At 41.9% G+C, this 26,524-nt stretch overlaps 1 protein-coding gene and 1 gene segment (V, D, J or C); one reads left to right on the top strand and one right to left on the bottom strand.

The window, feature by feature from the left end:
* Window positions 1-1,824: 1,824 nt before the first annotated feature.
* Window positions 1,825-5,271, top strand: LOC311071569 (uncharacterized protein). 2 transcript variants are annotated; one of them, XM_084095969.1, is made up of 5 exons: window positions 1,825-2,128; window positions 2,716-2,881; window positions 3,118-3,398; window positions 3,508-4,411; window positions 4,665-5,184. In XM_084095969.1, the coding sequence occupies exons 1-5, from the start codon at window positions 1,936-1,938 to the stop codon at window positions 5,050-5,052; spliced, it is 1,932 nt and encodes a 643-aa protein (XP_083952095.1). In that variant the 5' UTR covers window positions 1,825-1,935; the 3' UTR covers window positions 5,053-5,184. The 2 variants fall into 2 exon arrangements, with proteins under 2 accessions (XP_083952095.1, XP_083952096.1); XM_084095970.1 differs by lacking the exon at window positions 1,825-2,128 and adding an exon at window positions 2,301-2,428 and having other exon boundaries at window positions 4,665-5,271.
* A 518-nt stretch (window positions 5,272-5,789) lies between these two features.
* Window positions 5,790-7,622, bottom strand: LOC311071465 (immunoglobulin kappa variable 3-15-like). The segment is given in 3 exons: window positions 7,518-7,622; window positions 7,090-7,434; window positions 5,790-6,140 (listed from the first exon to the last, which is right to left on the bottom strand).
* Window positions 7,623-26,524: the final 18,902 nt, after the last annotated feature.

Here is a 26,524-nt window from a genome sequence, read left to right as displayed (position 1 = left end):
AAATCTGCAAAGTTTCATTTGTCATCTGTCACCGTGACATCAAGTGCACTTTTGAAGCTGAAATAATAAGTGGATTAAGCTTGGAATAACGAGAGGAATAACATGGATACAACTTTCTTGTCGGACAACTGTAATGCATCACAGTCAGTCAGGTGCAAGGAAGGGAGACGACGACTACTAATATTAGGTAAGACAAAAAAGTTTTATTTTTCGCAACTTGTGTGGAATATGTGACAATTGGGTCCAGTCGGGTCTGTGTCTTCCCGCCGGGTTCAGGTCCAGCTTTCAAATAATAGACGGGTCCAGGTCGGGTCCGGGTAGTACATTTATGGCATTTCTCGGATCTACACGGGTCCGGTCCAGCTTTTGAAATAATAGACGGGTCCGGGTCGGTTTGGTGCAGCACATTACGGGTCTCTTCGGGTTCGGGCACGAATTTTTGGACCCGTGTAGACCTCTAATATGCAGTGTTATTTTTCATATTTGATTACTTCATTACATTTCTGTACCTGAACACTACAGTTAGACACCTGATCAACCCGACAAGCATTGCTTATTTTATTTGTATCTTTGCTCTATTGTATTCATTTGTGCTCTTATTTTCTTTGTTTTTATTTGACAATTGACCATATGCACGTAACGTTCGTAAGAACATCCGCATAATATAAGCCAGCCGGAAAACGTCCGGTGAAATGTCACTTGTTGATGTGTCGGTATCTTCAATGTTCTGAGGAAGCTTTAACAGCATCAATAGTGTAATACTTAGTTTATAATCAGAATATAGTCACTTATATAGTCAGACCTAGCATTAATTTAGTTATTCAAACGAATAAAAAGCCTCAATTGTCCTGTGTTTTACTGAACTTAGCACATAGCGAACTGTACCGAGACTGTGACCCTAAAACCGTGATAAAAACCAGAACCGTGAGTAATCTGAACCATTACACCCCTACTGTACACAACGATTACTGTAAGGACATCTAAAATACATTCCTCTTGTGAATTTCTGCTTTTTGTTTGCATTCGTGTTTGCTGGATTTACAGGGTACAGGGGATGAAGAGGACTGAGATGAGGATGAGGATGATGAGACACAGGAGGACGAGGAGTCAACTTTGCAATGTTTTTTATCCTCTTCTCTTTTCCTTTTTTCCCTTTCTGTGTGAAGGTCATCTTCCGTGACCCTAACCCTAACCCTAACCCCAACCCTAACCCTAACCCTAACCCTAAGCCCAGACTGTGATACAGCATCATCAAATTTGGATTTGCAGGAAGCTTCCATCATGTCCTCCTTTGCTGACAAGGCTGATAAGGAATACAAACCAAATCATATGAAGATTACATTTGTGACCCTGGACCACAAAACCAGTCGTATGTCGCACGGGTATATTTTTAGCAATAACCAACAATACATTGTATGGGTCAAAATTATCAATTTTTTTTTTTATGCCAAAAATCATTAGGATATTAAGTAAAGATCATGTTCCATGAAGATATTTTTTAAATTTCCTACCGTAAATGTATAAAAAAATATTTTTGTGAGTGGATGCAGCAAAATCGCGCAAAAAAAGGTCCGGAAACACCCCTTCAAAGTTTGCTCTCTGCTGACCGCTCTTTGGGAATTACCCACTCAAGTTTGGTATCTATGTAAAGCTTAGATTTCCCGCTTTCGGGTTCATAACTCTCCACAACGTCATTACAGCAGTAAGCCAATAGAGAGCGTTAAAACAAACCCTTCTCGTGTAAACAAAACTGTTTTCTTCTTAGCAACGCCTGCTACTGCGCCTCTGATTGGCTGGCGACTTCTCCGCGTGCACAGTGTACACAATCCGCGATGGTTGCGGTGCAATCCATTGATTCTGAGATCGCGCGTTTGCTCAATCTAAACTTTAATGACAGCAATAATTTAACGAACATAGTAAACGATTTTTTCGCAAATGATTGGGAAGATGATACAGAATGTCCAGAGACCGGCTTGGCAAAGGAGGATGCCCTGGAAGATGATGAATTCGATCAATGTGTGGATCTCTTTGACTCCGTTATGGAAAATGCCGCCATGGAAGAATACAAAGTTTTCACTGCAGACACAGAATTCGATCAGGTTGAGTGGGAAAATGCCTCAAAGTTCAGGTGAGTCAGTCAGAAACATTCTTAAATGCCTTCCCTACAAAAATAGTGGTTTTCATGAGTTGTTTATGTCACAGCTATAGCATATTTTGCTTTGACAAAATGCAAACAAAACACCAGCTTAGCTGAGGATGTCATGTGGGTGTGTATGATGATTATTTGCCGTAGCCAGCTCCTATATTCAACAGTGATGTTTTGTTTTCAGCTGTAATTGTCAGTACAATGATGGGCAGCCGTGCTATCGCCTCTTCACCCCAGAGGAAATGATACATAGGAGAGCAGCCATGAGAGAACTGACATCCAGTTAGTATGCCAGGAGTAAAACAATAAAATAAAATCATGAAAATTGTACAGACAGGTCACTAAGTGCTAAGATTTCAACAAGTTTAATCAGTTTTCTAACTGTTCCTTCATTAACAAGCATGATGACAGGAATATAGAATAGAATAGAATAGAATAGAATAGAATTTTTTTTGTCATTGTCCAGTGAAAAACAATGAAATACAATAATGTAATTCTTTCTCTGGCAAAATCCAGAACCATAAAATTCAGTTGTTTAGCTAGTTTGAAAGTTGCTGTTTCATTTTCAGGGGACCAAATGCTTATCCTCCTGGGGAAGATTTCATGTTCAATCAACAACTCTGAGACCACAAACTTAACAAAAAGGAAGGAACAAACTCCTCGTCAGCGCCAGAGGACTTACTATTGGATGGAAGGAAAGCGGTTATGCCGCAATACTTTCAAATTTCTGCACATGTAAGTAAACTAGGAATGACCCACCACTTACAGTTTTGTAACAAAAAGCTCAATGCTGCTTCCAATCTGTACGCATAGGATTGTGTAGTATTTTATAGACACTTAAGATTTTCTTTCCTGAGATGTACAAAGACATTCTGTGTGCAGAAAATATTGAAAATGAGTGTTGGTCTGAATGCGTTTTTTTTTAATTTTTTTTATTATTACTATTTTTAATATATTTATATATATTCCAGGCTAAGCCAAGATCGCCTCACAGGTCTACTTTTGCATTATAAAGAGCATGGATTGGAGTCAAAGGAAAAGAAATCTGGAGGAAGAAAAAACAATACACGATCACTAGAATTTGAAGATTTACAGCGAGCTGTAAGGTTCCTGACAAATTATGCATCAGAAAATGCATTGGTCCTTCCTGGGAGGGTTCCTGGTTTCAAGAGGGATGACATGCAGCTTCTGCCTTCATCTCACACAAAGATTTTGGTCTACAATTGCTACAGACAAGGTCTTGAAAATACAGGTAAATAATTATTATTGAAATTGGTATTATAGAGAGAGAACAAACATTTCAAGCCTTTGGAATACTTTAGAAAATTACTTGATCAGATTCTTGTATTTGTTGCTTTCAGGACACAGAATAATGGGAGACAGCAACTTTTTCAAGCTTTGGAAGAAAGTCTGCCCTTTTATTATCACGGCCAAGCCAATGACGGACTTGTGTTGGGTTTGTCAGGAGAATAATACTCTCATCTTCCGTAGCGCGAACTTGACAGACGTCCAGAAAATAGACCGCGTTGCACAACAAAACAAGCATCTATTAATTGTTAAAACTGAGAGGTCCCTGTACAATAACATGGTCACAGAGGCCAAGAAAGTGTGTGCTGAGAATGACATCAAAGACCTAAGCAGCAACCAGCCATGTAGTCGCAACATCACTATGCACTACTCATTTGACTATGCCCAGCAAGTCCACCTGCCAAGTAACCCCTTGCAGCCAGGACCAATTTATTTTCTAGTTCCAAGGAAGTATGGGTTGTTTGGTGTCTGCTGTGAGGGGATTCCTCGGCAGGTGAACTTCCTGGTTGATGAAGCACATCTCATTAGTAAAGGCTCAAATGCAGTGATTTCATACCTCCATTTTTTCTTCAGCAATTATGGCATTGGAGAAACAGATGTGCATCTCCACTGTGATAATTGCTCAGGGCAAAACAAAAAACGTTTTGTCCTTTGGTTTTGTGCCTGGAGAGTCGCAATGGGTTTGCACAGGAGCATAACCTTGAACTTCCTTATTGCCGGGCACACCAAATTTGCGCCTGACTGGTGTTTTGGGCTTCTCAAGAGAGCATTCAAACGTCATGTGGTGCCTTCACAGAGTGTGCTGGAGAAAGTTGTAAATGATAGCTCCACTGTTAACATCGCCCAGGTCATTGGAAGGGAGGATGGTACAACAGAAGTCCCAGTGTGTGACTGGCAGACCTTCTTCGCTGGATCCTGTAAACCAGTTCTTGGAATGAAAAAGTATCAACACTTTAGGTAAGTGTGCAACTTGTCTAAGTAAAATGGCATGTACAGTGTATTTATATTAAGCAAACCACTACCACAATCTGCATGTAGGAACTTTGCTTCAGTTGACTTTTTAATGACCCTTTTTTTATAAGCAATAAGCAAGATGAATCTGACCAGAAAGGATAGATTTTTGTGTTGATGTCAAGACACCTTCAGAACAGCCATCTCACTTGCTATGTTTATGAGCACTAAAATTGTCATTGTCTCATTATTTTTTCAGGTTTGATGCTGAGCATCCTGGAATGGTTTTTGTCAAGAAAGAGGCAGGGAGTGACGAATTACCTTTCCAGATCCTTCTGCAAGGCATGGATTTCCCAGATGGAGAACCGGTTATCCTGACTCCTCCTGGATTATCACTCCAGAGGCAACAGTACCTGTATAAGAACATCCGCCCTTTCGTTGATTATCCCTACAAGGATACTGTTTGTCCAAGGCCCGAGGTCCTACCAGTTGATGATTCTGACGACAAAAGTGCTCGAGAAATGGACCTTGTGGTGAACTTGGTCTTGGAGCAAACTAAGGATGCTGAACTGGGTCGGGGTCGGGGTCGGGGCCGTGGCCGTGAGTGTGGTCAGCCACTGAGATACAGGAGTCGAAGCCCTCACTAGGCAACGGACAATGGCCCCCCAAAAAAAAAGAACACTTTGTGGACTGTTCAAGGTCAGATGTGACTTAAGATATAGACCGTAACCTCATCCCTGATTGAGAGCATATGAAAATGAATGGCAAAATTGATGAAAAATGGCAAAAAGTCAAGTGTAAAATATTATATGTTCCTGATGAAATATTTTAATGAAATTTTGTGTGTATAAAGGTTTAGTTGTGGTAAATCAATGGTGTAAATTTCATTTATTTCCCTTCATTAGTAATATGCGTAGCTAAGGACATAATTTGGACAACTTTAAAGGCGATTTTCTCAATATTTCGATTTTTCTGCCCCATCAGACTCCAGATTTTCAAATAGTTGTATCTCGGCCAAATATTGTCCTATCCTAACAAACCATACATCAATGGAAAGATTATGTATTCAGCTTTCAGATGATGTATAAATCTCAATTTTGAAAAAAATACCCATAAGACTGGTTTTGTGGTCCAGGGTCACATTTCATTTCTTCCACATTTACCAGCTTTGATGTCACTGTTAAATGTAAATATTCTGCTACCTTTGTTAACGAACACCACAAGATCTAACTTTAAAACAGCAAGAATAGATAGGCCTCAGACTACAGTACACTGTGCCCTGTTATGCCAGGATATGTTATAATGCAGACTCTGTACATTCTCCACAGTAAAGTTCATTAATATCACTTGTTTAACACTTGTATGAGATGAAGACTCCTATCATGCCAGTGGCTTGACATGTCAAAAGCTATTCTTAATGTGCAAGAGGTGAAAGTGCGATGACCATTTACTGTACAGTAGCAATTATGAGCAGACACATTTATTCAAAGCAGATTAAAAATGAGGAACATCAAACACTTTCTCATAAGAGCCAACAGTATTTGTAGTACACATTACTAAGTATAACTTATAACGGGTTGCAAGGTATTGGTCAGACTGCGACGTAGGAAATCTCTCTCACTTTCGATGTCCTTGCATTTATCCTCAAGGAACTTCATTTTAGCTTTTAAAAAAGCATTTTCTTTCTTCATTTTTTGTAGGGAATCCTGCTGAGTTGGTGCTGTTGCTGATGCTCCTGGTGGAATATAGAAAAAACACTGTTGCACTTTAACACTCTATCTATCTAAATAGCTATATTATATCTATATTAGTAAACTAGAACATTTACTAGCCAATGGCGATGCTATTGCCAAGGTGTGGGACAATGCATGATGCATAATTAATTCTCATGTCAAGATCATGGTAATACAGTAATGACTCAAGTATTACCAAATTGTTTATAAGGAATTACTAGGAAATGTATTTTTGTTTAATAACACAGAAAAAAAAAAAAAAAATGTAAAAATTAAAGATTGTGAAAGCTTTGATTAAGGAGATCCCATTAATGTAGTAACAATAAATATTAGGGGTGTGACGAGATCTCGCGATATTAAAACATGACATTAAAACGTGATATTTCTAGTTGAGGTGAAAAGATGTCCCATCAAACCCCCTAATATTTCATGATTAATATCATGTGTTTAAATATGATGGTTTCATTATAAATATGGTGATTATCTCTATGATGGACACCCAACTTCAATTATATTTAACATCTGAATCTAGTCATGCCAACAAATGGAAATTAATATTTTAAACCTTTAACAAAATATGAACAAGCCTTTGACTCAAAATATCACATTTTCACCTGCATCGTGAAACACGGATGTTTAGGAAAGAGCAGCAGAATGGTTTTGTGGTTTAGGAATATCAGCACTAACTCTTATTTCATATGAAATAAATTACTATCGATAAATTTATATTTTTAAAGTCTTAAAGTCTTAAAGTCTAAAGAAACTTTGAACTAAACATTGATATTGTGTAGTTTGTGATCCTCCATCAGCAGCTGCAGTTTCTCTCAGCTGTATCAGTGCAGTCACTGTGACGTCTGACTGACAGAGGTTTTTGTACGACTCTTTATCACTGTGTGAACACAGGTTCAATGTTGAGGGCCTGTAAGACAGTGCTCAGACAGTCTCCTGTACCTGTAGTCTGGACTCCATTGATGTTGATGCCGTGTAAGATTACATGTAAACTCTGACAGTAATAATCTCCTGTATCTTCAGTCTGGACTCCACTGATGGTCAGAGTAAAATCACTGCCAGATCCACTGCCACTGAATCTAGATGGAGTTCCAGTATTACGGGTTGTTGCATCATATATGAGGAGTTCAGGAGCTTCTCCAGGTTTCTGTGAGTACCAGGCTAAACCTTGATTACCCTTACCAGCAGCCACTTTACTGCTGGTTTTACAGTTTATTCTGACTTCTTCTCCTGGTTGAACTGCTGGTATTGATGGACTCTGAGTTACAGTGATCTGTCCTCTACACTCTGAAAGAAAACACAAACAAAAATGAAAATGATTCACATTTTAAGAGAATTCATAATTATTGTAAAAACTGTATTACACAAACCTTGAATAAACAGTGCAATGGTCCAGATGAAGATGTTGATTGTGTTCATTGCTGTAGTTTAGTCTTGTGTGATGATGAAGAGTGTGTTCTGTTCTGCTCTCAGTCATGAAGTGTTAAACTCACAGCACTATAAACACTCTCAGAGCACTGAAGCATGTGCTGACAATGCAAAGAAGTGGGCAGGATTTACAACAGCTTGTGCTGATAACAAACTAATATACACTAGAGTTACAGAATCATGACTTTATTTAGTATTTTTATTGTGACTCCTGAGACACTGAGGATGTGCAGATGAACGTCCATCTCTGTGTCCATATTCAGTCATGTGACCATCATCACTGCTACACTTCCACTAGATGAACCGCCATCACTAAAGTAAGATCATGAATCATGAGTCTGTTCAGAAAGTATCAGGACTGATTGTGAATCTCTAATCAGAGTTCATGGTGTCACTCCATCTATCATGAAGCCTCATGTGTGTCTGAAATCATCAAATGGAGAAGAAACAGGCTGTTAAAGATGGAGACATATGCTTGTTCACGTTTCATGATCTTGTGTGGAGATTCATAACCAGTCCAGATACTTTTAGAACAGACCCTGAATATGAAAACATGCTTGACTGTGGAGAACATGCAAAATACCTTTTATATTTTCATTGTTGACACTTTCTATTGACTTTGGCTCTAATATTCAATAAACTCATTATTTGAAGAGATTTTCACTGAAGATTGAAGTCTGAAGCTGCAGGTTTTTCTGTGAATCATGATGATTGATCTGCATATGAAGAACAGAAGCATCATTATGAGAAACTCCACAACATCATCCATGATCAAAGAGGTCAAAGGTCACCTCAGAGGTCACAGCTCATCAAATATATTTCTTTAAACAGTGTTATATCAGAAAGCATTTAGTCAAATCTGAATGAGTGAGTGTTGAGAAGAGCTGAGGATCTTCTAATATCAGTGTGTTGAAGTGTTGTTTCTCTCTCTCTGCTGGAGTGTGTGTTCACTCGAGTGGAATAGAGGTTTTTGTACGAGCGTTTCATTAGATTGTATCACTGTGGTACACATTCGGTGGAGGAACTAAACTGGTGATCAAATGTAAGTGTCTATTTAATTACATATTTAAAAAAATACAATATAGATTTCAGAAAGTGTTTTACAGTTGAAACAAGAACAAAATGTATTATTATTAATAATGATTATTAGATATTGAGGTGACACTTATAACTGTAACTGTAGCGTATGTTATAATGTCATGTATGTTGTCATAAATAACTGTAACCAAAGTTACAATGTTTAATAATGTTTACAAATTCCTTGTTACGTCTAAAATTGGTTGTTTGTCATGAGTTTTGGTGTATTATAATTTTTTGAAGGTGTAACAATGAATAGATAATATTATAATGTGTTATAACTGCAGTTATAATTAGTGTTCAGTAAGTCTGTCTATTTAATTCTTATAATATTCCTAAACATACAATTTAAAACAAGTTGAAACAAGAACAACATTTATTAATGATAATTATTATTACATATTGTGGTGAAACTTTACTTAAAGCCTTTAATGCATTATAAAGTGTTTCATAATGTGTTACAATGCCTTATATCTTATCATAAATAACTGTAACCAAATCTAAAATGCATTATAATATTTACTATTTCATTGTTTCATCTCAAAAGGGTTGTTCTTCATAAAGGTGGATCAATGAATTGATAATATGTATTATAACTGCTGTTACACTTATTGATGAGATCATACATGCATTTTAATGTATATAGCAGTGCATAATTAGTGTATTAAAAATTACTTTTATAATGCAATATGTATGAAAGCTTTAAATAAAGTGTTACTGATATTGTTTTATAATGATTGAATCTAAAACTAGAGCAGCATTATTCCTATGCTGTGAATGTGCAGTGCAGTGTGTTGTGTGTGTGTGTGTTGTGTGTGTGTGTGAATGTGTTGTGTTTGTCTCCTGCAGCTGGTCCCACAGTGAAGCCCTCAGTGTCTCTGCTGCCGCCCTCTTCTCTGCAGATCTCTGGAGACTCAGCCGCACTGCTCTGCCTGCTCAGCTCTTACTCTCCACAGGGGGCGCTGGTGAGCTGGACACTGGACGGGTCAGAGGTCACCGAGGGGGTTCTGACCAGCGCAGAGAGCCAGCAGGACGGCCGCTACAGCCGCAGTAGCGTCCTGACCCTCAGCAAAGCACGCTGGGAAGAGGGAGAGCTGTACGTCTGCAGAGTAACACATGATGGAGCTCCTCATGAGGTCTCGTTCCACAAGAGCTCTGAGTGCTGATGTTTCTCTCCTGAAGATGAGCCGTATCTGAGTGTCCTGTGTCAGGCAGGATTCACATGAGTCTAGTGCTGCAGCTGTAGTGATTTACAACTCAATACTGAAACTGAGTGTGTGTGTGTGTGTGTGTGTGTGTGTGTGTGTGTGTGTGTGTGTGTGTGTGTGTGATCTTTCAATCTGCTGTGTTTGCTGCAACATTCAATAAAGCTTCTCAACAAGTTCACTTTGTGTCTGACAACATCATTCAACTAACAGATGAAGATGCAGGTGCTTTTCAGAAGGTTGATGTAGCAGTAAATGTCAAATAAAGCTCTTGGGGTTTGAACATGGTCTCTGGAGACAGAGCTGCTCTATTCTGAGAGGATCACAATCACTCCACCCTGACAATGCAAATGGGGTTTTCAGTCTCACTCTTTGATTGGTTACATGATCTGGACTGGAACACTTTCACTTCTGCTTTAGTGAAGCAGCGCAGACAAACTGATCATTACATTTATAGGAGATTAAAAAGTTTAGAATATAAAAATATTATAAAAAAAAAAGGTCAAGAATCAGCCGTTCTGACACTAATTGTTACATAATCATTACATTTATAGATAATGGTGTAAATATATATAAAAATGTTATAAAATCATAACTAATACATGATCGCAAATGATAATATCATGTTAATATCATAAATGTTAATATCATAGTGTATTTGTTCATTGTTCATACATGTTTATATTAAAGTGTATTTGTTAATTTTATAATAAAAACCCTTGGTTGAATGTGTGTTTCACTGCCAGTTTCTGCCCAGCCGACTCTCAGCCAGATCTGTCTTACAGTGCCTGGGCCAGACCTGGGCCATATCAGTCAATAAGAGTCGCTTTACAGGGTGTGGGCCACATCTGGGCCAGAGGAAGCTCTGTGTGTCCATGTTCAGTGTGTTGGGCCAGTTTTGGGCCGGGGACCCAGCCAGAAGTGGAGGTGGGCCAGGCAAAGTTTGCTCTCTGGCCTGCTGTTATCAACTCAAGAGTGAACCAGAATCATGTTGCTCTAGTGATGGAGAAACAAAGCTTTTAGAAACCATTGAACCGATTGATTTGCATAATGATTCACTGTATTGAAGCTCTGGAAACGCCACACGCTGGTCAGAACAGTAAAAACTCAGCATAAAAACACCTTTTACACACCAAATGCAAATGTTTTTATTAAAGTCTAATCTATTTGTAAGGCCCGTGAAATTGGTCCAATATGCCGGTCCGCCAATACACAGGGAAGGTTATCACGTGTTCTGTCCTTACTCGTGCAAAGTATTGGTTGGTTAAATTTACAATACATTTAGTTATGTATTCTCTCGTTAATTCATCTGACTCCATAAATGAAAAGGTTTAATGATATCTGTGGATCATTAATCATGAGTGAATGTTTGACTATTCCGTTTAACCATTAAATGAACAATGTCAAAATCAGTTAGAATAATCACATGTAACAATTTATTATTTCAGGTAAATGTATCATGCCAATTTCATAATCAATTCAAAGATAATGGATACAAAACATCAAATTCTCTGGAATAAAGAAAAGAGATGCATACCCAACATTAAGCAATACATGAGGCTGAGAGCTTTCACTCTCAACCTCACGGACCAATCTGAAATACAGAAAAGGGCCCCGATCTCCCTGCTGCACTTCCTTAAATAGACAAACCTTTTCACCTGGAACCATGTGCTAACAATAGAAATTTGCATTCAGAGGTACACTGTAGCACCTCTTGGGGGTGCGTGACCATTTGCTTGAGAGACCAACCCCTCCTTGTATGCTAGTTATCCATAAACCTTCAAAAACCTTATTACCTTGTGTTTTACTTATTCTGGAAATAAGACATTTGTACCAGTCGCACTGTGACATTTTAAATGATACCAAACATGAAAATACTCTGTGATAATAATTTACATTAAACTATACATTTTCTTAGGAGAAACCAGGTGATCATCTGAGCATGAGAGAGAGGGGGTGAGGGGAGAGGGAAAGAGATGTAGATTAGGATGACTCGGAGGTGAGACTTTCGTCTCAATGATGCACGAGGGCCAGTTCAAATGCTAATCTCCAGAGAGGTCCTTTTGTCCTCTCAGGGCCTGTCCGCCCCCAAAACAGACTGTCTGGAATTTCCTAATTTATCAATTCTTACATATTCAATGCAATTACCAAATCATCTAATACCAGTAAATATGAAATGTCTTTATAATATGTGTTAGTTTATTAAATTGAAGGACTTGTTTAGTTTGTTTTATGGAGAGCTTGGTAATCAGACCAATTAGACACTTTTAACTACAACTCCTTTTTTATTATAAAAATGTGTCAATAAACATTAATATTTAAAAAACTGATCTGAGATCAGGTAAAGTGAAATAGACAGTGGTTCATGGGTTCACAGAGATCATCGCCCCCTAGTGACGAACCAGTGACATTTGGAAACAGTGATGACATGAAGCCAGTGCTGCCAGATTTGGGCAGTTTTGAGTTTGATTGTGCTGGTAAAAATTGGTTTGGCGGTTTTCAAACACCTGCATTTTATAGACTAATTGGTTAATAAACAAAACTCAAGTGTGCATGTAGTCCATAAAATCAGTCATCATGATGTGTAAATACACCGGCCCACTGCAGATCTGATTCAGCCAATCAGAGATCAGCAATCAGACGTGATCATTCATGACTGACGGGTTTTTAGTGAGATAATTTGTAGCTGTATATTCGAGTGATCAGTGTGTCAAAGTGTCATAAATATACAGTTGTATCTACAATAAAGAGTAGGAGAGTGACCCAACTCTCTAAACGTGGATTACACCTGGTGGGACTCGAAGGCTCTTTATGAATATAACTGTAACTCTGAGAGCACAGTTGAATGGCTTCATTGAAATGGAGTATGGGACTATGACTCCTGTCCATCATCATGTGCACACTGGCCTGATCAGGACATCTGCAACTTCTAAACCGTCCAGACTGCGCTCTACTCGTCCCGACCGCTGCTGGAAGAGGTTTCAATCATTCATCAGTTTTGGCTGTGCTAATTTCTGTTATGATCTACAATGTGCACTTCAAGACAGATGTACTCGTTCTGTTTATAGTTATGGCTTGTTTCCACTGAGCGGTACGGTACGGTACACAATTATTTCCGTTTCCACTGTCAAAAGTTGTGAATGGTACCAAAATGCCGAATCGTACCGTACCTCTTTTTTGGTACCCTTCCGTTGAGGTTCCTAGCACAGTGTTACGGTACTAAAGGGTGGAGCTAGACTCACTGCAGAACGTTGATTGGTTGACAGAGTATCGTCAACAAGGGGAATGACAACATAAGAAGCGCCATTTTTTAATATACAGTTGAAATATAATACTACTGTTACTGTGTCACAAAATGTAGTTTTAAGAGTTTTTCAGGTGAGAGTGTAGTTGTTTAAAGCTCAAATCTGTGGTTTATTTATAAAGATTTATGAAAATTTGATCCAGGTTGTGAGATCCAGGCGATCATCGGGCGCTCGGCGCTCATGTACCCCGCCTGGAACAGCCTTTCCTCGGCTAGTCCTTCTGACGTTTGCCGCTGACTCTGACGTCTCAGTAGTGGTTAAACATGAGATATAATTTGTCTTGTGTATATCTAACGGGCGATATTTGGTCTCGTGAATCTATAATTTGTTCCCTGGCCAATCGTTTTGGCTGAGGGCTAAGTGAAGTTTCATAACTTTATATATTTAAGCTATTTAACTTTACCATTGTAAGGTTAGACTAGAGCGCTGACTTTGTATGTTTGACTGAATTGTTTGCTTTATTTCTTATTGTATAGCTTCTTGTACTTTTTACTTATACTTTTATAATGGCTAATATTGATAAAACTGAAATTTAACAAAAAGAGACTGGGTTGAGTTTTGTCATTTTTAATTGTATTACAGTGAATATGATCACGGTAATGTTGTGTACTGCAACATCTGTTGTTTAGTACAAATGCACATATTGCCTGGACCATATTAAAATGTTTAAAGCAACACCATGGAGTTTTTCAACCTTCATAATATATTTCCAAGATCCTTGTGATGGTACATCGACTTACAATAGGTTGAATGACACGTCTGCCATAGCCTGACGGGGTCTGTATTGCTTTCACTGGCACTACGGAGCTTCGGGGTTCGGGTAGTAACCTGAGCACAAAAAGAACTAAAAAATTCGACTGCTTTACGGCATACCTCACTTCCCCTAGGAGAAGTCACACTTATTTAAAAAAATAAATAAAGCGAAGGTAGGCTAACTATTCCCTCTTTTTCCCTTAGTCATCAGTGCGCCACTTGTTTGAAATGTACCTTCTCTTTTTCTTTACTTTGCCCTCAACAGTTTGTACATCGCTACTGCTGACTCCGCAGCGAGCCTCTTAACATGGGTATTTTTCGGCCCATTTTTTTTAACCGATCATTTTCATTTTGTCTGTACCTCAGCTCAGCTATATTTGTCATGGTCCATTCAATCTGATTAATTTGATTATGCAGGTGTATTGTTAATCAAAAGGTGGGGATAAGTAATTAATAAATCATGTACTAGGGCTGTGCAATATGGGGGAGATATCTAATTTGCAATTTTTGACTAAAGACTAAATAGACTAAAAATATATATTTATTGTTTAGATTTTGCATCCCTGTTGTACTGAATTGTGACTTCAAAACTGAGTTTTGTATTGGATTGTTAGCTTTGTGTATTGTCACATCAATAATTAATATACATCTTGAATGTGAAAGTACGAAACATAGAGAAGCCGAAGGTGTGTATTCAAATTTAAGTTCCAATTGTTTGGCTTATGATTAAAAGTAGCAGATAAATGCTGTTTGATTTAATGCTTGTATAAACCATTGACATGCTAATGACGCAGTAGACTCAATTGTGTTTAGCGCTTGACAAGGGAATATTTATTAAATTAGTTGTGACTGATTGGTAGTGATAACTGCTATGATAGTCTCATGCATCAAATTATTGCATTGTATGTGAATGGTTGCCATTTACCAAGTATTACAAGTAAGTTAATGTAGCCCCTAAAAATGTAGTATAGTAAAAGTGGGTAACGCTTTAGATTACAGCCCGGAAAGTACTACATAAGACGAATTTACAGCGTAACTTTTGGTAATTATAGTGTACCTATGAAGTACTTCCATGTAAGTATAAGGGGTATAAAAGTATAATATTCAAAATTTGGGGAATAAAGGGGTAACAACCAGGAGAATTAAAAAATATATATTATACTGTAAGTATTATAGAACTAAGGGGTGCTTATTTTACTATTATGATACAACAATCTTACATTTGGGACCAATTTAGCGAGAACATACACTGTGCACCTTTTTGTAAAATTGTGTACCAATACAAACTTTTTAAAAAATTACAGGGTACATATCTATGCATTTATACAGTGTTTTTTTTTTTTATAGCAAAAGTGCAGTTTAAGTTTGAGCTTACATGCTTCAAGACAAGTAAAGCTAAAACTATTGCATTTTTTTTAAATACTGGGAAATATACTCTTGTTCCAAGTAGTTACAGGGTAAGTACAATAAAAAAATACATACAGACATATCTTATAATACTGACTTGGAAACCTTTATAAATTGGTCCCAAATGTGATTGTTGTATCATAATAGTAGAATAAGTACCCCTTAGATCTACAATACTTACAGTATAAAAAAAATATATTTCTCCTGGTTGTTACCCCTTTATTCCCCAAACTTTACATGTTGTTCCCTTATACTTACATGTTAGTACTTTATAGGTACACTATAATTACAGAAAGTTACACTGTAAAATCGCTTTAATTACGCAGTACTTTCCGGGCTGTAATCTAAAGCGTTACCCATTTTTTAAACAAATGTGTATATAAAATAATTTAAATTTTATAAATTGATATAATATATTTTTAAATAATAATTACAACATAGTAATCATTTTAAAAGTTTGTTTGAATTGTTAAGGGAAGGGAGATTGTTTTAATTATTATGTACTATGTGTTTTACAAATTAAATATATTTAATGTTATTTTTAATTAATATATTAGATATAATTGGTAATTGTATCTGATTTTATTTATTTATTTATTTATTTATTTTATTGTATCAGTCAATAATTGTTATTGTGAAGGATTGAGATTTTGTTAAATACAAAGTGAAATTAGGTGTAATCAGGGTTCTAAATTAACTTTTTTGATCACCAGCCAATGTGGCTGGTAACTTTCTAAAGTTACCAGCCAATCTGAATATCCACTAGCCAAATTTTTTTCCGGTGAAAATAAGAGAAATTATAAGTGCCACTGAATGTATTTAATTATTTTATTAGAATTGCTGGCATGAAAAACACAAAGTACAATACAACAAAATATACACAGAAAGGCAACGATCTGTCTTGGCAGTTTTAATCCTTAGGCTCTCCTGATGACTTCGGGAACTCTCATGGTCCTTACTGCCTCTACTTTAAAATTATTAGATCCTATAGGCCTACTACGAAATTGTTTTGTTTTTTTCTTTTGCGTACATGACAATACATGACGATATTATTGTGATCAAACACTAGCCATCCCATACACAAAAGAAATATATTTGAAATATGTTTTCACAATATATTTGAAATATATTTTTGGAATATATGCAAATATTCGAAATTGGCCCAATACATATATTTTAGTTATATTTCAGAATATATTTCAAAATGATAAATATAAGTGAACAACAATGCAAATATATTTCAATGTATTTGGAATATATGCCACATATATTTTTGACACTTTAAAATATATTTCAATATTTTTTTTTTCTGTATGGGATTCACGACCCGTCAGCCATTTGGCATTAAATGTTCTTTTCTTAGTTTCTCTGTCGATACCCTCCTCATCCCCTGCCTCGTTCCTCTTCTCGCCCCCAGAAGTCTGTCCCAACCACCGCCGCATTTCGTTTAATATTAACCTACTTTACTACTAGTCTCGCGTAGCCAGACCTTCAGACTGACGGCTGAAGGTCTGGAATTCATAGCAGCTTTCTTTGGCCAAGGCCCGCCCATAAGGCCGTTTGACCGACATGTCAAACAACCAATTAAAGTTCGTTTCGTTCAGCGTCACTGTAATAAGGTTCGTAGTTTGTTGGTGTAGGAAGGAAGAAGACAGGGGTCGGCTGACTGGGACACTCACTTTATTTACTCTTTTCAATAAAACAAAAGGTGCGCACAAAGCGCCTTCACCGTGACAAATACACAGCTTCTCACAAAACAATAATCTCAGCGTTCAGCTTGCTCTCAGTCCACATCAGCGTCCTCGTGAAGTCCCAGTCCAAAACTCTCTCGTCATCTCTCTCGCTCTCCCCGGTTATATGCAGTCTCTCCACGCCAATTACTGCAATCAGACACAGGTGTTCATCATCTGCACTTGACCTACTTACTCACCGCTCGGCCCCCTCCTTTCTCTCCCGCTACAGACTTCGCGAAACCACGCCCCCCTCGCCACATACCCCCACCGCCCGACTCAGGCCGGGGAGCCATCCGGCCTGCAGCCCCCCCCCCCCCTCCTCCTGGAGAGGAAGTCAGCCACAGTCATCTGTGCACCCGGCCTGTGGATCACCTGGAACTTAAAAGGCTGTAAAGCTAGATACCAACGAGTGATCCGCGCGTTGGTATCCTTCATGCGGTGGAGCCACTGCAGGGGAGCGTGGTCCGAGCAGAGGGTGAACTCCCGTCCCAAGAGGTAATAGCGGAGGGTGAGGACGGCCCACCTGATGGCTAAACACTCCTTCTCTATGGTGCTGTACATCGTCTCTCTCTTTGAGAGCTTCCGACTGATGTACAGCACCGGCCGCTCCTCACCCCCCACCTCCTGGGACAGGACTGCGCCCATCCCTCTGTCCGATGCGTCGGTCTGCAGAATAAAAGGGAGAGAAAAGTCAGGGGCATGTAAGAGTGGGCCGCCACACAAAGCAGCCTTTATCTGAGTAAAAGCCTGCTGACACTGCTCCGTCCACTGAACCGTATCTGGTACCTCTTTTTTAGTCAGATCAGTCAGCGGGCTGGCGAGGTCCGAATAATTAGGCACAAACCTTCTATAATATCCCGCCAGCCCCAAGAACTGTCTAACCTCCTTTTTGGTCTTGGGTCTTGGACAAGTTGCAACTGCTGCTGTCTTATCAATTTGGGGACGCACCTGTCCATGACCCAAGTGGAAGCCCAGATATCTAACTTCCACCCGCCCAACAGCACACTTCTTCGGGTTGGCCATGAGTCCAGCCCTTCTCAGCGTCTTCAGGACAGCCCGCAAATGCTGCATATGCCGCTGCCAATCACCACTATAGATGATGATATCATCCAAGTAGGCAGCAGCATATGCAGAATGCGGCCGGAGAATCCTGTCCATCAGACGCTGAAACGTTGCTGGAGCCCCGAACAAACCGAAAGGAAGGGTGACAAATTGGTGTAATCCGAACGGCGTGGTGAAAGCGGTCTTTTCTTTGGACATGGGTGATAAGGGGATCTGCCAATATCCCTTCGTTAAGTCCAGTGTCGAATAAAAACGAGCAGTACCCAGCCGATCAAGCAATTCGTCAATCCTAGGCATTGGATAAGCGTCGAATTTCGACACAGCATTCACCTTCCTGCAATCCACACAGAATCTGACCGAGCCGTCCGTTTTAGGAACTAAAACTATCGGGCTCGCCCAGTCACTGTTGGATTCTTCTATTACTCCCATTTCCATCATTGACTCTAATTCGTTCTGCACTACTTTTTTTTTGTGTTCTGGCAGGCGTTATGGCCGGCTGCGAACTACCACACCCGGCTCGGTCTCAACGTGGTGCTGAATGAGATCTGTCCGACCAGGCAGAGGCGAAAACACATCGGCAAATTCTGCTTGCAAATTCTTTATGTCAGTGAGTTGGGATGGTGAGAGGTGGTCTCCCCCAGGGTCCAGAGCGAGGGATTGAGGTTTTATAATCGCTTCCGGACCGAGATCCTCCTCTCCGCTCACCACCATCGCCAGCATCACTGACTCCACCTCAGACCATTTTTTAAGGAGGTTGAGGTGGTATATTTGATGTGCCCCGCCCCTATCTGTTCGTACTACCTCATAGTTGAGATCCCCAACTCGCCGTGTGACCTCGAAGGGTCCTTGCCACTTTGCGAGTAATTTCGAACTAGAAGTGGGAAGTAATACAAGCACTTTCTCTCCCGGTGCAAATTGACGCAGTCTAGCCCCCCTGTTGTACAACCGACTTTGTCTGTCCTGAGCCTGTAACAAATTCTCCATGGATAGCCGCCCCAAAGTGTGGAGTTTTGTTCTCAGGTCCATGACATACTGAATTTCATTTTTGCTATTTGAAGGTCCGTCCTCCCAAGTCTCTCTAAGGACATCCAACACCCCGCGAGGCTGACGTCCATAGAGAAGCTCGAAGGGGGAAAACCCCGTGGAGGCTTGGGGGACCTCCCGTACAGCGAACAAGAGGGGTTCTAACCATTTATCCCAATTTTTGGCGTCTTCCTGTACGAACTTTCGAATCATGGTTTTCAACGTGCGATTAAACCGTTCTACCAGCCCGTCTGTCTGTGGGTGATAGACACTGGTACGAATCGCTTTAATGCCCAATAACTCGTAAAGTTCGCGTATAGTTCGTGACATAAACGCCGTGCCTTGATCGGTGAGAATCTCTTTCGGGATTCCCACCCGGGAGATCAATTGAAACAGTGCACTCGCCACACTCTTAGCGGAAATAGTGCGGAGTGGAACTGCTTCGGGATACCGCGTTGCATAGTCCACCAGGACCAATGCAAAGCGGTGTCCCCGTGCTGACCGTTCTAATGGCCCGATGAGGTCCATACCAATTCGCTCGAAGGGGGCCTGCATTAAGGGAAGTGGGCACAAAGGTGCTTTTGGGTTAGCCGGTGGGTTTACCAACTGACATTCACGACAAGACGCACACCACTTGCGCACGTTCTCGTGAATGCCCGGCCAAAAGAATCGGGCCATGAGACGGTTTAGTGTCGCTGTTTGTCCTAAATGCCCGGCCATTGGATTACAGTGAGCCGCCTGGAAAAGCATTTCCCGGCGGCTTCGAGGTACTAATAACTGAGTTGTATCCTGTTTTGACTGGGCGTCTTGGGTCACCCGATACAACTTATCTTTTAAAATTGAAAAATAAGGATAGGAGAGCGGTTGGTCAGGGTGGAGAAGCTGGCCATCGATGGATCGAACCTGATCAAAAGCATGTTTTAGCGTATCGTCCTGGGACTGCTCCAGGGGAAAATCATCGCGCTCGGGAAAGTTGATTCTTTCCAAAGCGCTCTGTTCCCCTGAAACAGTACCCAGAGGTTCCCACTCAGCTTCACCCAGCTGAGCAATCGCCTCCTTTCCTTCAATTTTTTTTTTCCAAGAAGCATCCGTAGACAAAAACCCTAATAATTTATTAAAGTCTGGCCAATCAGTCCCCAAAATTAACGGATGCCGGAGGTGCGGATTAATCGCTACCTCCACACTATGTTTTTGACCCCTAAATTTAATTTCCACGGGCAACATAGGATAATCCACCACATCCCCGTGTACACACCTTACCTTAACCATGCGGCCGTTATCCAATGCCTTAGGTTGAATCAGGCTTTGATGAATGGAGGTTTGGTTACAACCTGAATCCACCAAAGCCTGATAGGTACCCCCCTTGATACTCACAGGTATCTGGTACTGGCCAGCTTGATCGGGGGCAGCTTGTGGGGCGTCGGGGACCCGGATCAGCGTCCCCACCTCCATCACTGGACACCGATCGATAAAGTGACCCGGGTCCCCGCAGCGCCAACAAGCCGGCCCAGGCTTCCCCTCCGCTCTGTGGGCAGGAAGCGGGTCAAGGAATTGGCGTGGAGAGAACGCCGGCGCCGCTTGAGGAGGGGCCGACCCAGCAAACGAGCCCCCTCCCCGGGTAAAGGCTCTAGATGGTGCCGCCGGCTCACTCTGGCTCCCCATCCTCCACCGCGGTAGTGGTTTCGGCGGCAGACCCCTCGGGTCCTGGGGAGGGGGACAGGTCTAGAGGGAGAGGGAGAGAGAGAGAGAGGAAGAGAGGCAGATGGTAGAGGTTCGCCGACCCCTGGACACGCCACCATTTGGTCCTCCGCCAGCTGGATGGCCTGATTCAGCGACGTCGGGCGGTGGCACTGGACCCACTCTGCAGTTCTTTTTGGCAGTCTTGAAATGAACTGCTCCAGTACCACTCGGTCGATGATTCCCTCGACGTCGCTTCCATCGGCCATCAGCCACTTGCGGCAGGAGTCCCGGAGCTGTTGTGCCATGATGAAGGGCCGGCCGGTGTTGTTCTGGGGTCCGGCCGACCCGCTGTAGTATGGCACGTTTAAGATCTTCATAGACCAGGAGATTCTGGACTGGCAGTTGGTGTGCGGCTACTTGTGCTTCTCCGGAAAGCAACGGAATGAGCCGCATTGGCCAGTCCGTGGAGGGCCATCCCCTGTCCTCCGCTGATCTTTCAAACAAGTCCAAGAAAGCCTCGGGGTCATCCTGTGGCCCCATTTTGTTCAGAGGCAGCGGTGAGGACATGTCTTTAGATGGTTGGGGGACAGCCCTAACCTCCCGGTCTATCCAGCTCCGGAACAGCTCGCGGTCTTCATGCTGGCCTCGGAGGAGCGCTTCAAAACGATGGTCTTGCTCCTCCTTTATGGCCAGCAGCTGTCGGTGTTGTTCTTGGTGAAGACCGGCGAGCGTTTGGATGATGTCCGCAAATGGCGAGGCTGGCGGGTTTTGCATGGCGGCGATGATCTTCTTCCTTCCCGGGTTTCGGCACCACTGTAATAAGGTTCGTAGTTTGTTGGTGTAGGAAGGAAGAAGACAGGGGTCGGCTGACTGGGACACTCACTTTATTTACTCTTTTCAATAAAACAAAAGGTGCGCACAAAGCGCCTTCACCGTGACAAATACACAGCTTCTCACAAAACAATAATCTCAGCGTTCAGCTTGCTCTCAGTCCACATCAGCGTCCTCGTGAAGTCCCAGTCCAAAACTCTCTCGTCATCTCTCTCGCTCTCCCTGGTTATATGCAGTCTCTCCACGCCAATTACTGCAATCAGACACAGGTGTTCATCATCTGCACTTGACCTACTTACTCACCGCTCGGCCCCCTCCTTTCTCTCCCGCTACAGACTTCGCGAAACCACGCCCCCCTCGCCACAGTCACGTTTCGGGGTGTGGAAATGTCCCCACAACAACAGACCGGCGTGTAACAAGTCAGTCAGCATAGAAAATCAAAGGAGAAGAAAACAAGATAGATAGGAGGGGACACACAACTAGTAAAATTGGATCTGCTGGGAATCCTTCTAAATGCTGACAAAGGGTCGGCCAGGCTTGGAAAATAATACTCTTCCCAAATCCCGTCGGCAAACAGGCTAAAATATCTCTTTTTGTCTCCACTAAGTGCCTCAAACAAAACTCCTGGACATCTCTTAAAGAGTCTATGCCGTGAACCTCGCATACTTTTGAGAATCCTACGTTTAGCTGATCTTGATAAATGCTCATTGTCACTCATGTAAACACAACAGTTTTTCTTCCGCAATCACACGTCTGCGCTTTGTTTCCCGGCGGACCGAAAATAAACGCGACACTCGCGCCCCCCGGAAATCCGATAAAATTCAACCAATCAGATGACGACTTCGACATTCCTGAAGTGTTTCCAGTTAAGTGTACCATATGCATCAGACGTTTAGCCAACGTTCCGTGGGCGTGACGTCTGAGGCTGAGACTACTTTACTACCAACTCCGTTCGTCTTATTTCTTGTGTTTTCTGTGTCCGTTCGTTTCCATGGTTTCTCGCGCTGGTTTCACTGCAAACTGCGCGAAACCAATGGGCGTATGAAACGTCATCACGTAGCATTACGGCACAGTGTTCATGGGAAATGTAGGAAGTACTGCCAGGGGGGTAAAAGACCGAGAACAGAGCCTTATATGTATCATGCCTCATACATCACCGGCCAAACTGGCTAGTAAGTTTTTATTAACACCCGCCAAAATGAATTTTAACCCGCATTTGGCGGGTTGGCGGGTGTTAATTTAGAACCCTGGGTGTAATGTGAAATATTTGTTCATGTAGAAATGTAATATATTGCTTGTTGCTTATTATTAGGAGACATGGACATTATGGTGAATTCATCTTCATCAATAAGGTGTGTTCGACAGCTGGACTTTGTGTTCGATGAGACGCTGCATGAAGTTGTTGAAGATGTGACAGTTGATTCCATTTTGAAGGATCCCCGCGAGTATCAAAGCGTAAGATATTTATGTTTGTAAATGGTTTGGATAAGGAAAATAACATTAAAGGTGCTGGCAAAAGTTAGGTTTGTACTTATTTGTTTACTTTTGAGGGAGAAATAAAAAAAAAATTGTGAGTGTATGTACCTAATGTGTAGTAAGACAATTGTACTGAAGTTCTATGTTATTAGGCATTTTAGTTATTGCATAATGTAATTAATGGCAAAAGTAGTGTATTTTAGAACTGCAAAGATGCATCAATATTATTGTTAACACTAATTTTGCTAATTTGTCAATTTATGTGAAAAATATGAGGGTTGTAGTGGTGGGCGATATAGTCTCAAAATTATATCACGACATCTCAAGAGTATTTGCAAAAATATGAAGTTAAATAGACACCAACATCATTAAAAAATAACTGACTAAATAAACATGCAAAATCTTTGACAAAAGACAACTGACCTGGGGACCGTAAATTTGCCGTACGTTATTGCGTTGTTAATGTAGCAATACCACTTATACTTTTTTTTACGGTTGACAAACGAACTGCATTATATCGAAGCATTTATGTATTAAAGGGATTTTTCACTCAGTATTGAAAATTAGCCCATAATTTACTCTCCCTCGTGTCATCCTATGTGTATATGAGTATCTTGTTTTAGATGAATACAATGAGATTTATTTAAAAAATGTCCTGACTTTTCCAAGCTTGATAATGGTAGTGAATGGCTAGTTTCTGTTTTGAAGTCTATAAGTGCATCTGTCCATCATAAAAGTGCTGCATACGGATCTGGGGGGTTAATACAGAATTCTGAAGTAATGAGTTTTTGTATGTTAAATATCCATATTTAAAACTTTATAATGTAAAATAACTAGGTTTTGTCCATAGAAACATTTGGATTCCACTTAAGTCTTAGTGCAACTTATGCGTGTAATGTACTGCTGATATTTACACTACACCATGACGCACTATGCTACTTTTGACATCGGGGTGTGCAATATCACGATTTTTGATCGTGGATAATTAAAATGTCTCTATGATCTGCTTTTGAATAAATATCGTATTGTGTTACAGTGCATTATATCAGTTCAGTGCTGTTGCCCCTTAACATACTGTACAACGTGATGAACATGCACAGCATACGTTAATGCAGAAGTACGGAACACTGCAATTCACAAAAGTTTATTATTTGCATGTGCTTTAAGCCTTGCTGGTAATGCATTTCATTTGTGGGTTGATGTGCTGTTCTAACGTGCGCTTTTTTGAACATGTACACCCAATGGGCAGTAAATAACAGCCTTTCAGACAGTTTTTATCTACTGTACTACGCTATTTTTAGAGTCTCATTGCGCTAATACTGTCAAATACACACAAGGTTTACATAAACAGTTGGTTATGTCTAACGTAAAACAAACATTTGAGAGAAAATCTTTTGCTTGTGTCATATGCATGTAATGTTGCCATATTACAGATTGTATTTTTATTAATGTTATAATATTGTTTGTATTTTATTTGAGTGTTTGCTAAGAATATCTTGCTTATTTTAAATGTGGATGAAACATCCATCCATCCATCCATCTTCTACCGCTTATCCGGGGCCGGGTCGCGGGGGCAGCAGTCTAAGCAGGGATGCCCAGACGTCCCTCTCCCTAGACACTTCCTCCAGCTCTTCCGGGGGGACACCGAGGCGTTCCCAGGCCAGCCGGGAGACATAGTCTCTCCAGCGTGTCCTAGGTCTTCCCCGGGGTCTCCTCCCGGTGGGACATGCCCGGAACACCTTCCCGGGAAGGCGTCCAGGAGGCATCCGGAAAAGATGCCCGAGCCACCTCAACTGACCCCTCTCGATGTGGAGGAGCAGCGGCTCTACTCTGAGCTCCTCCCGAGTGACCGAGCTTCTCACCCTATCTCTAAGGGATCGCCCAGCCACCCTGCGGAGAAAGCTCATTTCGGCCGCTTGTATCCGGGATCTTGTCCTTTCGGTCATGACCCACAGCTCATGACCATAGGTGAGAGTAGGAACGTAGATTGACTGGTAAATCGAGAGCTTCGCCTTGCGGCTCAGCTCCTTCTTCACCACGACAGACCGGTACAGGGACCGCATTACTGCAGAAGCTGCACCGATCCGCCTGTCAATCTCCCATTCCATCCTTCCCTCACTCGTGAACAAGACCCCAAGATACTTGAACTCCTCCACTTGAGGCAGGAGCTCTCCACCAACCTGAAGCGGGCAAACCACCCTTTTCCGACTGAGAACCATGGCCTCGGACTTGGAGGTGCTGATTTTCATCCCAGCCGCTTCACACTCGGCTGCAAACCGTCCCAGTGCATGCTGGAGGTCCTGGTCTGATGAGGCCAACACGACAACATCATCCGCAAAGAGCAGAGATGAAATCGTGTGGTCCCCAAACCCGACCCCCTCCGGCCCCTGGCTGCGCCTAGAAATTCTGTCCATAAAAATTATGAACAGAACCGGCGACAAAGGGCAGCCCTGCCGGAGTCCAACACGCACCGGGAACAAGTCTGACTTACTGCTGGCAATACGAACCAAGCTCCTGCTAAGGTCGTACAGGGACCGGATAGCCCTTAGCAAAGGGCCCCGGACCCCATACTCCCGGAGCACCCTCCACAGGCCGCCGCGAGGGACACAGTCGAATGCCTTCTCCAAATCCACAAAGCACATGTAGATTGGTTGGGCAAACTCCCATGAGCCCTCCAGCACCCTGTAGAGGGTATAGAGCTGGTCCAGTGTTCCACGACCGGGACGAAAACCACACTGTTCCTCCTGAATCCGAGGTTCTACTATCGGCCGGATTCTCCTCTCCAGTACCCTGGCATAGACTTTCCCAGGGAGGCTGAGAAGTGTGATCCCCCTATAGTTGGAGCACACCCTCCGATCCCCCTTCTTGAAAAGAGGGACCACCACCCCGGTCTGCCAGTCCAAAGGTACTGTCCCCAACCGCCACGCGATGTTGCATAGGCGTGTCAGCCAAGACAGCCCCACAACATCCAGAGACTTGAGGTACTCAGGGCGGATCTCATCCACCCCCGGTGCCTTGCCACCGAGGAGTTTCTTGACTACCTCGGTGACTTCAGCTTGGGTGATGGACGAGTCCGCCTCCGAGCCCTCAGCCTCTGCTTCCTCAATGGAAGACGTGACGGCGGGATTGAGGAGATCCTCGAAGTATTCCTTCCACCGTCCGGTGATATCCCCAGTCGAGGTCAACAGCTGCCCACCTCCACTGTAAACAGCGTTGGTAGGGCACTGCTTCCCCCTCCTGAGGCGCCGGACGGTTTGCCAGAATCTCTTCGAGGCCGACCGATAGTCCTTCTCCATGGCCTCACCGAACTCCTCCCAGGCCCGAGTTTTTGCCTCCACAACCACCCGGGCTGCAGTCCGCTTGGCCCGTCGGTACCCATCAGCTGCCTCAGGAGTCC

Source organism: Abramis brama (genome assembly GCF_963993115.1).
Source record: "Abramis brama genome assembly, chromosome: 20".
In the NCBI taxonomy this organism is placed as follows: domain Eukaryota; kingdom Metazoa; phylum Chordata; class Actinopteri; order Cypriniformes; family Leuciscidae; genus Abramis; species Abramis brama.
This window is presented reverse-complemented; position numbering and strand designations above follow the sequence as displayed.

What these genes read in the sequence shown, in the direction of transcription:
- LOC311071569 (XM_084095969.1), top strand. Translation starts at nt 1,936, where the DNA reads ATGATTGGGAAGATGATACAGAATGTCCAGAGACCGGCTTGGCAAAGG. An exon ending in GAAAATGCCTCAAAGTTCAG is followed by an intron (nt 2,129 to 2,715) that starts GTGAGTCAGTCA and finishes TTTCATTTTCAG; the next exon opens with GGGACCAAATGCTTATCCTC. An exon ending in ACTTTCAAATTTCTGCACAT is followed by an intron (nt 2,882 to 3,117) that starts GTAAGTAAACTA and finishes TATATATTCCAG; the next exon opens with GCTAAGCCAAGATCGCCTCA.